The 15,495-nt window shown below is 40.4% G+C and overlaps 1 protein-coding gene across 1 annotated transcript; it reads left to right on the top strand.

Moving 5' to 3' along the window:
• The first annotated feature begins 10,645 nt into the window (after positions 1-10,645).
• LOC143536875 (uncharacterized protein At3g28850-like) lies at positions 10,646-11,579 on the top strand. Its single transcript, XM_077030772.1, has one exon. The coding sequence runs from the start codon at positions 10,646-10,648 to the stop codon at positions 11,510-11,512; it is 867 nt and encodes a 288-aa protein (XP_076886887.1). The 3' UTR covers positions 11,513-11,579.
• Positions 11,580-15,495: the final 3,916 nt, after the last annotated feature.

Raw genomic sequence — 15,495 nt, 5'->3', positions numbered from 1 at the left:
ATCATGTACCAACAGACTCCCCCTTGGCAGTAGCTTCATATCTTTATCTTCAAACACGTGTCTTGTAATCTTCAACAATCTTGTATCTTCATCTTTAAGCATGAACTCCTTCACGTACACAAACTGATACAATTCTTTGATATTTCTTCGCTTCGTCTTTCCAAGCAGGAATATAAAATATCTTCTTCTCATTCAGCACCTGCAGATCAGCTTGCGACAAGTTCACTAGATGCATCGGATCATAGACTCTCAGCAGCTCTTGTTCATCTTCGTCTTCCATTACCGCTTCAGCTGTCTCACAATCTATATACCATCACTTCAGGTCTTTGAGCACATCCTTGGGCAATTGTTTCATCGGCACTTCTTTCAAACACCGGATCGGCTTATACTTCATAATCATCCAAGGCTTGCCATCTGCTCTCAATCCTCTATCTTTGTCTTCGATAAGTTTTCCCTTTTGTGGTTTCAACAGCTCGAACTTCTTTTCCTTTATACTCTCCTTCCATACTATCTTCCCGATGACTCTAGCCATATTATCATCACTTCGATTTATCAATCCCAATCTGGCTAAGTCTTTCACTTCACACTCAGGCAATGTATTCAACGATCTCAGCAGGCTTTTGAAGTACTGAACACCATCATATCTCTTAATCACAAAGAGCCTCAACTGCTCATTATATATCCTGCATATAATCCCTTTTCTCGCTTCAGCATAGCCTCTAATGTTGTAACTCTTCTTGAACATAGTAGGGACCGCCAGTTTCTACGTTTTTACAAACCATTGAGCATAGCCTTCTTTCCATCTTGGCTGCTCTTCCCATTCCGTCTCATCATTTCCAATCTCTTTACTCATATCTGCGTTATCGACTTCTGGTATCTCATGCTCCACATTCTCCTCTACTATCTCTCCCTCTTCAATATCATTATCAATCACTATCTCTGCACCAATCTTCTCTATCTCATCAACCGGTAATATATCATCATCACCTATATACTCATCATCCATCTCCTCAACGTCCACTACCACCACATCATCACCACCAGCTGCACTTGTCGACTCCCCCTGAGTTGTGGAAGTCCCATGAGCTTGTTCAGTTCTTGGAAACTCTCCACCTGCACCTTTCGATGCATTGGGATCATCGTCTCTATCATTGCGCTTCTTCGTCCTCAACTCATCGCCTTTACAGCTCGTCTCCCCCTGAGATGCCAAGAACTCCTTCAAAGCATCTATGATTTTACCATGTTCTACCAGCAGGGACGACTGCATCTGATTCTCAGCAACTAGGCGTTGAATAGCCTGGGTCTGGATAAGTTTAATCCTTGACTGTTCTGCCACGACCCGTTCAAGTGCTGCTATTCGTTCAGAGTCTGATAAGGTTGCATCGAAATCAAACCTCAGATGTGATATATCTTGAGTATACTGAGGAGGGATTTCCGATGTAACCGGGACCTCAGAAGTAGGCATAGACGTAACCTCAGGTGGTATCGTCACCGATAACCCTGTAGTGGCCACAACCGTCGACTCAATAAATCGTGCCACGACCTCCGTTGGAGTAAGAGTTGGAGGTGGCAACGATACAATCTCCGGAGCCAATAGTTGGAATGTAGTGGGTGGGAGGCCAAAGGCAGATGAGGTAGCCACCACGGGAACATCCGTGGCGCTTGGCCTTGTAACCTGTAATGATGAGGGAACAATAGTCATACCGGACAGTGCGGGTGGGGTGAAACGTACCACCCATGAGCTCTCACCGGCTCCCGATCCTGCACCTGCCCGTTCCCTTCTTGATCTCCGAATCAACTGATGTACCTCTTCTTCATAGTCTGACTCGCTGTCATCATCAGTTCTCTTTCTTTTTCCTTGAACCCGTTCTTGGTTAACTAGAATTTGTCTCGCTACAGCCACATCATCTTCTGAATCAGAGTCAGCCACCGTTGTAGCTGCCCTAGTGACATTCACACTCGACACCCTCTCAACTGAGACTTGCACATTCTCTTCAGGGTCCACCCTCTCCATGTCAAAGAATCCTTGACCGCCAAACTCTGCGTCAAGATCTACGTTCTCCTCCGTGACACAACAGGAGCAGCAGGTATTACTTGAGGTGCTCCTGCCTGTTGTGGTGCCGGGTCCCGAAACTCGTCCCCACGAGCAGGCACATACTCCGGGTTGTTCAAGTACCCAAATAGTGGAGTATGCCGAGGACGGAGCTTAGGTTTGCTCCTCGCACTGGAGGATCTGCATTGGGCGAAGATCCTTTTGCTCACACTTTCAACGTATCTGATCGGGCGGCGCTGAGGTAGCGTTGGAGCAACATGATTCAAGATCATTTGGAGGAATCTTGGATTAAATCTCTCACGCGCCACCGCTCTTCTCTGTCGATCAATCTCGTAGAAGACCATCTGACTAAAGCTGTAACGCTTATTATAAGTCAGAGCAGTCATCGCCGACTGCATGGTCGCGCCCATGCCATCAGTGCCCGCCTTTCTCCCTGACATGCATACTATCATGACATGCATGAGAAAGCGCCACTGGTCAAGCAAAAACCCCTTCATTCTCTGAGTATCTCCCAAGGGACCAGAGTATCCCATCCTCAGAAACGCTCCATCTCGGAAAGGAGCCACAAAATCTGTCGGGTCATCCCTCGTCTCGTCTCCAAATCGTAAAGCCGCCCGAATCTGTTCAGATGAGAACTGAACAGTGTGATTGTTGACTGTTGCTCGCATCACCGGGGGCTCGCCCCTACAGTCATATTCCACGGTCTGCCAAAAATCCTCAATGTTTGGCAAGGATATTGGCAGTGTTGTCGTAATCGCGTGGAATATACGCGAGCGTAGTAAGAATGTGATGATTTCGCGGAAATCATCAACTCCGCTCACCTCCGGGTCTAATGTTATGTACATGTTATGACCCGGGAAGAACTGTCTTTGGTTATCACCACCGTCATCACCGCCTGCACCACCTACAGCAGCCATATCTGCATCAAACAGACTAAGTTAGATAAACGTCAAAGCAAATCACAAGTTCGCCTGTTACCATGAGCGAAGTTGTGATTTATTCTGTATAGGCGAAGTTAGAGGTGGGGCGAAGTTGGGAACAACTTCGCCTCAACTTGAACTTCGCCGGATAACAGTTAAGTAAAAAGGGCCAGGCGAAGTTAATGATAACTTCGCCTAACCACAACATCGCTTAAGTACTGTTACACAATTAATTATAAGGCGAAGTTAAACCTCAGGCGAAGTTACGGATAACTTCGCCTAAACTATAACTTCGCCGAATATGAAACGGCAACGGATTCGACGATTCAAACTAATTGATTAGGTCAATTTGGAGATTGTGGTCAGTTAAGCACATGTTTTAGAGACGATCTGGACGATTAATATGTTTACGATCACGTGAAAGTAAGTTTGAGAATCGGTTATTGAAGGTTCGAAAAACGAGGTCGTGAATCGGGTCGATACGACCTCTGAAAAACATCAATAATCAACGAATAATCGATGAATCGACACTACACACCTTTAATCGGAGTTGAAAACGAGAAAGAATGAACACAGAATGATCGATGGTTAAGTTCGCTTAGGGTTACGTAGGATAAGTTCGCTGGGTTTTTGAAATTAATGAACAGTTTGACCTTTACTCTTCTTTATATAGGGTCAGATTTATTCAGGCGAAGTTATGGATAACTTCGCCTATTGCAGGCGAAGTTATACACAACTTCGCTGATATTAAAATTTTTCAAAACAAACACCATAATTTGAACAATTTGCAATTAAGTTAGAAAACATCCTTTAAAGCGTTAAATGATACGATCAAGACCAAGTAACCAGGTAAAAAATCATACAACTACATAAGTAGAAAAATTTTAAAATTAAAGTACACGGGATCAAATTTCAGTCTCGATAGTGACTACCATGTTTTAGAAAAGGTCCGAACAGGAACCATACTAACTACGTGACTGTCACACAGATCCGTGTTCAGCCGTATTATGACATAAAGAAACAGGTTGTAAGCAGGTAAATAACTTTGAATGGTTTTCATCGTTTCTGTGATACGGGTTAGGTTCAATTAAGCTCAAAATTTAAATGGGCAACAACTCAGAGATTATGATGCCTCCTATCTATTCTCAAAGCGTATTTGGCTTTCCCCTAGTCACCCCGAGTTGACCTCGACCCGTAGTGTCTGATTAAATAGTAAGTACTCTTCGATCTTCAGACTCTTCTTCCCGTTTTCTTTCTTACATCATGATTGAGAAGTATTAATTTATGAACTCTAGAATATCTCAATAACTCACAATTTTTTTTTTGTTTGTTTTTTTTTTAATAAGCATTTACACAAACTTCAGAGTAGTAAACAACTGCAAGTCCCGAATCTGGATCACTGCAGTTTCTTGACACACTATCTTCACGGGAATCAGAACACTCACGGGCTCGTGTATGACTGGGTAATCGCTTTTTTGCCTATCATTCGGAAAGATATAAATGGAGACATGCACAACTCTTAAGGAGTTTCCATATAAAATCGAGTAGATTTAGTTAGTATCACTTATACTTTTACGCACCATAAAAAGCTACAATGACATACAATGACTGTTCTAAAGTCTTTTAGGCCTTATAACTTCACTAGTTAAGCACACAGAATCAGTATATCTATCACTTTCCAATGTTGGATCAATTTTCTGTTAAACATAGTAAAGGAACTTCTTACGAAGTAGTAGACTTGAAAAATAATTTCATTTCCCGTAAAAAAATTTTAACTTCAATCGCCCCGATCAAATTGAAGTTTTCAGGTAAATGGCTATCCTGAAGATCCAATGGATTAGCTGGACCGACCACATACAGGTATGTGTCCTTCTAACTAAGTATGATCGACTAATTTTCAGCGAAAGAATAAAAGCACATCATAAACCGCCCCGGTCACTTTCAGTCATCTGGTTAATGGCTATCCTCATATTCTACAAGTAGAAATGAGGACCAAACATATCCGAAGATATGTCCTTCAAACTGAGGCAACCGACATAATTCTAAGCGATAGTGACGTTTTTTTTTTTTTTTTAAACAAGTCACAAAACACGGTTACTCGGGATTGATCATCCCATTCAGCTTAACAAGCATAACTCGGACTTCGATTCAGTTGCTTTTGACAGGAGACACGATTCTTCTGTTGCCATCTCAGTCGACCTCATGTCCATAATATACGTATTCTTTTCTCTTGGAGCCTTCATAACAATCCAATCCTCTGGTATCTTGAAACCAGGATATAGCACGATCGCTTCATTCTTGGTAAAGTGCACGGTGTAGTCTTTATCACAAATCTGCGAAACACTCAGCAGATTGTGCTTCAGTTCTTCAACAAAATTTACTTTCTCTAACGTCATCTTTCCGTTAGTCACCGTCCCAATTCCTGTGATCCTTCCACCACTCTCTCCAGCGAAACTCACTCTTCCTCCCTGAACAGGTTTCCATTCGTGTAACAAACTCTTGTTACCCGTCATGTGCCGGGAACAGCCGCTATCCACAACCCATAGATTGTTTGCAGCCCTGTTCAACTGTTCCTGCACGATTAAAGCAGATGATTAAAATCTGGGGACCCAAGACCTATTGGTCTTGGGTCGATACATCCCGTACCTTGGCTGTCCAAAGTTAGTATCAGAATAATTTCTATAAGTCCTAAAAGGATACCTTCTTGGAGATTGACTATGAGGCCATCCAAACCTTCTAGAATTAAATGAATTATTTCTCATGATTTGGTTGTTAACGGGGAAAAACTGAGGTTGATTTCTTTGAAAACCTGGATTAGTCCAATTTCTGAACTTTGAAGAGTTTTCATTTTTACCATTATAGTGATTAGTTCTATTCTCAGTTTTTGAAGGTCTCATACCTCTGAATCTCTGCTTCAGAGGGCAATCAGCAATTAGGTGTCCTAATTGATTACATCTGAAACAACTCCTGTGTTCAACTTTCTTTTCAATAGTTGTTTTAGATGATGAGGCTGCATTACTGCCCGTTTGTCTCACATATGGTGGGACATACGGGTTTAGTGGAGATTTCTTTTCAGTTGTTTTATGTTTCTCTCCACTTTTTGGTAACACTGCCTTTTCTTTTGTCTCACTCGACTCGGACGACTTGTCCGAGTTTGATGAGACAGGAATAGGAGCAGAAATCTTAACACTCGAAACAGGCTTACTTGTTTCGCCTTTACTAACTTCTGGATCTTTAATAGTTACCTTAACCGGAACTGTCTGACTATAATCAACATCAACAGATTTCTGATTACTAGGATCATAAGTGTAATTATGATTGTAAGGTGGTGGAACTTCATGATAACCAATTCCTCCCCTTTTAACTGGGGAACTTTGATCACTAACGAGGTGATCAAGTATAGCCGAGGAATTTCTAAATTTCTCAAGTTTCCTGTTAAGTTCCACCACTTTCACCTGGTGATCAGCTATCTGTTTATCCCTTTCAGCTATTAGTTTGGTTTTTTCTTCTAACACTTCATAGCTCAGATTAATTACTTGAATTTTTTCAGCTAGATTTGCTTTAAGACTCCTAATATCTTTCTCACTAGCTTTTATTTTCACTTTATAACTGTTTTCTCTAGCTTTAGTGAAATGATGATCTTCTTTTAAGGTTTTAAATTGAGCATCCAAACTAACATACTGATCAGTTATAGTTGTCAATTGTTCAGACAGATTTTCACACTTAGTACAAGGGAGTTTGGTACTTACCTCAGAGAGCTGGTCTTTCACATCTGCCATGTAAGCTTCATTTTGAGCTTCTGCCATGTAAGCTTCACTTTCGCCAGTCACTTTCTCAGTATCTGCAGTTTCGATGTTCGCCAAATTGGCCTGTTCGAACACTTCTTCAACATGCAGATTCCAGTTATACTCCCCATTCTGTCTGGATATCATGGCTCTATTATCATTACCACCCCCACTCTGTTGCGTAGACCTGTTTTGACTGCGTTCTACACATTCATTTGTGCACTCCTTCGCAAAATGGCCATTCTGTTGACAATTGTAACACCTGACCTTCGACTTATCGAACCCTGGTCTTTCACCAACAAACTTCCTACCTGTCTTCTTCATAAACCTCTTAACCCTTCTCACAATCATCGCCATCTGCCACTGCAGATCCATCTCTTCCAGATCATCAGCATCGATCTGATCATAGTCTTCATCCAATGTTGCAGGATCAACAATCTTACCCAGAGTGTAATTTTCATACGAAGCAATGAAAGATGCATAGAGAGCAAACTGCTGTTCAGCAGATTTAACACTCATGGGCATCTTTGAGTAGTTGTTGTTCGAAACACTTGGGGAAAAACTACTCTTGGTTGCTTGAGGTTTAGAAGCATTTGATCCACCAGCTACAAAACACACATCACCATTCATATTGAGAGATACATGACATTCATGTGTTGAGTTAGCGCCCGAGTCTCCCTTAGAGTAGTAAGCAGACGATTCAGACTTCGAACTTGAACTTGAGTTAACTTTTGCACCATACATTCCTGGATCCTGAATCTGATCAGTTGGTGTCTCTTTTCGAACCATGTTAAGTTCAAAAGTTCTTAGTTTGTTGACTGCTGTTTCCAAGTCATAGTCGGCAAACTCTTTGTCTTCTCTCATCAACACAGTGTACATCTCCCATTTCGGTGGGAGAGCATCAAGAAGCTTTTCAACAATCTCATCTTCTTTGTAAGTAATTGAATAGTTGCTGAGTTCGGTCATCAGATGATAATATCTCGTGATGATATCATCAAGTGATTCATTCTTCAGATACTTGAACACCGAGAATTGGGTTTTAAGTAGTTTAATCTTTGATGCGCGAATTCCCACATTACCCTCAAAACGGTTTTCAAGTGCTTCCCATAGCTCTCTAGCAGTTTTATACTTTCTGAAGGTGTGTAGAATCTCTTGTGGAAGAGCCATTGTTATCGCTGCATGAGCTTTGCTTTCAGCCTCATACATTTTTTTTTCTTCTTCTTCCATCTCTTTGTATTTCTTTATCTGATCACGACCCTCATACTCAGCAGTTGGTGGAATGTAACCATCTTGTATGCACACCTACATTTTAGCATCTTGGTACTTGACATATTGTTCAAAACGATCTTTCCACGCTACAAAATCGGTTCCCTTAAGCATCTTCGGTGCCTTTGTAGCTGAACCCGCTTCCACTTCCATCTTCACCAGTTCTGTATTGTTTATTGAAGACATCTTTCACGAAACACAAAGAAAACCCGAAAAATAAAAATTTTATTTTTAACAGTACTGTAGGCGAAGTTGTGGATAACTTCGCTTAAGTCTGAACTTCGCTGATTCTGAACTTCGCTCCCTTTGTTAAATTCGCCTGATTCGGCGAAGTTGTAGATAACTTCGCTTAAGGTAAGCGAACTTGTGAAGTAGGCTAAGTTGTGGATAACTTCGCTTGAGATAAGCGAACTTGAGAAGGTAGGCGAAGTTGTGGATAACTTCGCTTAACCTTATATCTTCGCCGAAACCCTACGAACAGTGACGACAACTTCGCCTGATGAACACGAAGTTTTTGCAGGTTTGATTTCTGGATTTTACGAGGTTTGTGAAGGTGTAATGGGTTGTTTATGATGGTAGGAGGTGAGTATAACACAAAAACTCGATAAACACGTCCCGCGAATAGTCGAACGGAACGATTTCTACACCCGCGTGATAATCCCGAACCACAATCACGAGCAAAAGCTCTGATACCAATTGTAGGTTCCCAGCCGGATCTACACGAGATATCTCGTTCTACGTAGGTGCGGAATCCCTACGTAAGACGTTACGAGCGTAGAAGACGATACGATCGAACACACGTTACAATAAACACAAACACGTTGTATTGCAACCGGAAACACGTGATACAATGATCAATGATTACACAAACTCGTAAACTCGAATAACTGATTTTCTTTTTAATACTGCCGTAACCTAGCTGATTATAAAGGCGACAACTTCGCCTGGCATGTTCAGGCGAAGTTGTCCCTAACTTCGCTTAGTTCACAAGTTCGCCTGTATCAGCGAACTTGTGAGCTAACTTCGCTTACATACAAAAACACAAATCTAACAAACTCGATTACAGACACTTGACACTGAACTACTGACATCATGTACCAACATTCATCGACCCTTTGGTTCTTGCGAAGTAGCGCCGCTTGCCTTAGAAAATAGAAATAACCATAATAATAATAATAATAATAATAATAATAATAATAATGTTTCTCTCTTTTTTTTAATGTTTAATGCTCTAAAGTAAATGGGACGGGAGATCATTTATTGGAAAGGAGGGTTTCAATTTAGTGGCCCAACAGCTTCGTAAAACCAAATAGAAGCCCAACTGTCCAATTATGAAAGCCCATATTATATTAACCTGTTTTGGCCGGGGCCTTAACAAGTTGGGGGCCTCAAGCCCTAACTTGCTTTAAACGGCCCACGGGCCGCCCTTGACGCCCGACTACCACTAACCTACACTAACCACCACCTCCACGACTCCACCACCACCTCAAGTGGTGACAATTCAATTTCACCAAGCCCTAATCAACGTCGTGCCGGATAAACGCGCCCATGGTATCACAATTAACATCGCCAGATGTACAGAGCTATCCTCGTCGTATCAGGCGTTGACGACCCCATGCCTTATATCATATCTTCCATCATAAAACCACTACCATATGCTTTTGCCTCTAAAGGGGTCATCTAAAAACATGGGCCGACCTCACTCCTTCATCAAATTTCTTCTCTCTAACCCTTTTCTCTCTCATTCTGCTAAACCCCAAATACTTAATTGCATCTGCAACTCGATTAAACTCTAGGGTTTCTGGCTTTCTCCGTCGCCAAGTATGATTATTATTTTTTTATTCGATGAGAAGTTGATTTGATTGTCCAAAACATATTTATTTCATTTCAATTTGGATTTTTTGAGATTTTGATTGTGCTTCTTCTTGATTTATTGATATTTTAAAATTGCAAACACTAGTTGATTATTTTGTTTTATTGAATTGTTTGATACTTTTGTGGATTTAGTGGCCTGGTGATGAACTAAGTTGAAATTAAAACGTTTAAAGTCGTGAACTGATCCCATAGAGGATGAATAGGGGGTGGTGGAGGTGAGTAATGATGGTGGTCAAAGTGGGTGATAGTGGTTGTGTATTGAGGCCAGGGTTTTATTGAGAAGAATGATGTGGCACCACCACTTTTCAAAAAACTGTATGTCACGTGTATAAAAAAGGGTCAATAACAACTAGAAAACTTAATGTGTTAGTTTGAAGGAATTTAAATGAAAGATGAAAGTGATAGATGACGATTCTTTAGTTGATAACGTCCGTCCGTAGAATGAAAGTTATGATTATTTAAATTCAACCCATTAGACTTTAACAAATGTGAACTTTGCAATTAATGGTTGTTAAATAAATGTGAACTAAATACATACTCATAACGTGATTCATTCCAAATTTATGACAACACCAATCCTTCATTTCACTGTTACCATCCTCACATCCCAAATCTAAATTCAAATATAAAAATAAAACTCAGGCGCTAAAACCAATCACCAAACCACATTTGAAATCAAATTCAACAGCAGACCCTTTTACCCCACAAGTCCACAACCCTAAACCTTCGATTGCTCACCAATCACCATGGGCTGTGTTTCATCACATCTACTCAACCAAGACGACGACTTCACCCAATCCAATTTCAGCCACCACATCGTCTCACTCACTTCCACCACTTACGGCCTCTTAACCCTTGACCCATCATCATCATCCTCACCAACCACATTACTCCCTACACCCCCACGCCGGTTCACCCTAGCCTCACTCTTCAAATCCTCACTCTCCGAACCACCCACATTATCCGAACCACCACCCGAAATCATCGATTCATTCGAACTCATGGCCGATCTTGAAAAACCCCAAGAAAACCCAAACCCAGATCATAAAAATATAGCCTTTATCAAACCCATGAATCATAAACCCGATTTCTTAAACGGGTTTGAAGAAATTTGCCCACCAAAGGGGGAAAATAAGGTTGTGATCTATACGACGACGTTACGAGGTGTCAGGAAGACTTTCGAGGAGTGTAATGTGGTTCGGGCGGTTCTCGAGGGGTTTCGGGTGTTGTTTATTGAGCGAGATGTGTCGATGGACCGAGGGTTTAAGGAAGAGCTTTGGGGGTTAATGAAGGGGAAAGATAAGTGTGAATTGGTCCCACCTAGGGTGTTTGTGAAGGGGAGATATGTCGGTGGGTTCGATGAGGTTTTGAAGATATTCGAAGACGGGTGTTTGGGTCGGTTGCTTGAAGGTTTGCCGAGATTGAAAGTGGGGTATGTGTGTGAGGTTTGTGGTGGTGCAAGGTTCTTGCCTTGTGTTGTTTGTAATGGGAGTTGTAAGATTGTGAGGGTGTTAAGGAAAGGAAGTGATGGGAAGCAATTGGGGAAAAGTGTGAGTGTGAAATGTAGGGATTGTAATGAGAATGGGCTTGTTTGTTGTCCGGTTTGTAGTTGATGTTCTTTGGTTACTAGTTTGTATTTAGGTTCATAATCTATAAATAAAATCCAGAGAGTATTTATGAATGGGTTTAGTCTATAGTTAGGATGACAATCCTTTGTTCTCTTAGTAAAAATCCTTTGTTTTTAGGATGACCGTCTAGCATAAGAATTCTTGTTTTGATGTATTTGCGGAAATGTATGGAAATCCTTTGTTTAGAGAGGATGATCGTCCTGTTTTTCTAATATTTTCTAGGTAGTCACGTCAACATCACATAAGCATTTTTCTTCTTTTCCCTATTTTTACCCAAATAGGAAGGTGTCGTCATCCCAATTTTTCTTATGGGTGCAAACAAATTGAGCTGCTTGGCCTGCTCGCAAGCAACTCAAGATTGAATAAATAAAAGTTCGAAAATGAGCTGAGCTTTGTAGAGCTCGAGCCTAAGCCTCAAATAAAGCTTATTTGGTTATCGAGCTTTAGTCTGTATGGAAAAATTGTTTAGGCCTGTCAAGCCTTCACGAGTTTGTGTATTTTGCAGTTTTGGGCATTCATTTCACATGTCACACTCGAGCTCGAGACGAGCTTTGGCTTGTTTAAGCCTTAAGGTACTGCACACGAGCTCGGGCCGAGCTTAGTCTTGTATAAGAATTTTCTCGAACTAGCTACTCGATCTCGTGCTACAATTTATGTGTACAGGCTGCGCTCTAGCTCAAAAACATAGGCTCCAATCGAGCCGTGCTCAAGACCCTGGAAAGCTTAATGAGTCGAGCTCGAATAGTGTAAGGCTTGGGTTCGACTTAACTCATTTGCACCCTTGTTTTTAATAAACCACGTCTAAAATTATAAATAAGTTTATACATCAAACGTCTCTTGAGTAGCTACTCGTTTCGGTTTAACTTGTTTAAAAAGGCAACAATGTATTTTTATTTTTTACAAAAAACACTCCTTCAATTTTTACATGGAAAACAACTTCTCCGTTCATTATTTTTTCATTATTAGTAACCCATCTTCATGACAAATTTAAACTTTAACATTCAAAAAACTTCTTTTGAAAACAGACTGTTTTGGAAAAGGTGGCGGGCTCAAAAAAGTTTGTCCATGACTCCATGGGAATTTTTCGGTATTCATGTTTACTGCTTGATTTTTGATTTTTTGGTCCTGTTTGTGTCGGGTCACATTTTTCTACACGTTACCACTAACAATCTAAATTCTAGCTTGCTTACATGAAACTAAACGAAATTCAAAACCGGAGTAACTTAGAAATTTTTGGAGTGTTTGTTCTAGGTAAACGTCTATTTTTATGGAGCCCAACATCCTATCGAGGCCCACAAGAATCAAAACAATACCGGCCAAAGCTTAAGCGTTATGGGTCATGGATAATTGGCTTTTGGTAGAGGTGCACAAATCGGGTAATAGAAAAACCCAGGTTCGGGTATGAAATCGAGTTCAGGTATAATCAGGTATTGGAAAATTGGATATTAGTCAGTGGCAGAGCCAGGAATTTTCTCTTATGGGTTTGGAATTTTTCTGTTCTTGATCTTTTTCCGGCGTCAAAGTTTCCGGACCGGATTGGTCGAGTCGGTCATTCAGCCAACTAAATAAAACTCAATATCACTATCATAACAAATGTACGTCATCGTTGTTTTCGACTTGAACTAGCGAAAGAGGCTATAGTTTAGATATGGTTTATAGAAAAGAAATTGACTTGCCGTTGTTTTTGGCTATTTTCTATTTAATTTTTATTTTTATATTATGTTTAATGTTAATTAGGTAGGGCTTATTAACTCATATTGTTAATAATTTTGGGCTTTTTTACAATCTACATAACATATATGGGTTATTATTAGCCAATTAATAACGCTTGTTACTAATTTTTGTAGCTTCTTTTAAAGTTTTTATACTTTAAACAATTATTCATTACTGAAAAAAAACTTTTTAACTGAATTTTTCATAACCAATGGGCTTGAATATTTTTAAAAAATGATGTTGGGTTCTCTCGTCAGAAAAGAATGGGTTCGCTCGCTAGAACAGAATGAGTTCGCTCGTTAAATCATAGCTATATGTTATATATGAAACCGAAAATTGACCGGGTTCGGCCGAATCCGGTGAGGCATATGTGGCTCCGCCACCGGTATTAGTAATATCCGGGTCGGGTTCGGGTCCGAGTATTGGCTTGAAAAACCATATCCTATGTGCCGGGTTTGGGTCGGGTATTGAACCGGTTCCTCAATAACATTTTTTTCCTGGTATTTGAATACCCTATTTTCGGGTATTAAAAAAACCTTTTAATATATGTTGTGAGAGTTTTTGGAGACTATATAAGCTAAATAGAATGAAAGATTAAACTTGGTTTGACATTTGGAAGTCAAACCTTCAAGAACATATAAATAAAACAACTTTGGATCTACGGAGAGTTGAGAGAGTTTTTGGAGATGTAGCAAGGAATAATGAAGGGGAAAGGGTGTGTATATATAGGGTAATGTTGGTGGTCAAATATGGGTGTTAAACACAAGGAGTTTCGTGCAAAAAGGGGTCAAAACAAGCACAAAACAACAAAAACCTGTAGCTGCAGCTGATGCTGCTCGCGCTACGCGACGGGATTGGGTGTCCCCCGTCGCGCGGCGCGACGGGATTGATTTCCTGATTTCCCAACTTTTGTTATTTGGCATATTTAGTCCCTGTAGTTCGTTTTAAGTGATTTTTACGCGTTTTAAAGACCGAAATGAATGTTTTCAAGACCCAACAATTGTAAAACAATATTGTAACATAAAATCCATCATTTTTATTATATCCAAGGTTTCAGTTTACAAAACAGGTCGGTTTACATAGTAAAACAATGCAAAACGAATATAAACAAGACCCGAAATTGATGAACGTCACAGTAACTTTGGTTGTGGTTTTTGTGATCTTTATTTGTTTATATTGGAACGTTTTTAGGGCTTTGGCAAGTGTTCTAGGTGATCCTATGTGTGGGTCAGAATTATTTGTTTGAGGTGACGTGGTTTGGGTAACTAAGGAATGGGATACCATCTTAGAAGTCAAAGGAATAGTTACCTCAAGTGGAGGTATCTTTGAAGGCAAAGACTTCTTGGAGTCCTTAGCCTCTTTCAACCATTTAAGTGGACGTTCTGGCTCGTCTTTATCTTCTTCAGTATTAACAGCAGAACGTTTAGAAGATTCACCCACCTTCCCCTTTTTCTTCTTATTGTGCTTGTTCTTCGACATGTGTTCACCTTCCACATTATTAGAATCATCAACAGGCTCATCAAATTGTTCCTCTTCATTACTATCATCTCCTCCATCCTGACCATCATCAGGATCATCATCATCCTCTCCAACAACTGCCTCATCCATATCCAACTCTGTCTCAACGAACTGACCAATTTTGGGACCCAGTTGTTTACCCTTATACTTATGAGTACCTTTGCCAGTAGGTTTTAGAATCATGGTCATAGCCACATCTCTAACTTCCATCACATGAAACGGCTCAACAACCTTTCTCTAATCAACATGATGTGCAACATTCTGTAATGCAGTGTTGTTCATCAATTTTGGCTCAACATCTCTAACTTCGTGATTGTCTCCTTCTTGGTTTTAAAACAACATCCTCAGATTTTTCAATCCTTGGATTTCTTTTCTGCTTTCTTTTTGATGAATTGTCATACTTTTCAGTATTTGAGTTCCTTTTTGCTCTCTCCTTCTTAGTTATCCAAAAAGGAGGTTTGTCATTCCTTTTATTTTTGGATCTCACGTCCATTTCACTAGCAGAGCTATCAGGTTGATAATTTCTATTACTTAAGCTTGGTTTAGCTCTTGAACGGAATTGATTAAACCAACTGTTCGTTTTCCTTTTCATATCATGTCACTTTTTGCAATGTCTTGCAAAGTGAGAAGGGTTACCACACACAAAACAAAACTTTCTTCTCTCTTCCTTATAGAAACCGTCAGAATTATAATACATAGGTGGTGGTGAATAAGGAGATGGTTGTATGGGAACAAAC

Source organism: Bidens hawaiensis, unplaced genomic scaffold, assembly GCF_021521415.1.
Source record: "Bidens hawaiensis isolate Kalapana, Puna unplaced genomic scaffold, B.hawaiensis_p1.1 tig00010983_1, whole genome shotgun sequence".
Lineage (NCBI taxonomy): Eukaryota > Viridiplantae > Streptophyta > Magnoliopsida > Asterales > Asteraceae > Bidens > Bidens hawaiensis.
The sequence above is the reverse complement of the archived record's forward strand: the minus strand, read 5'-3'. Positions and strand labels throughout refer to the sequence as shown.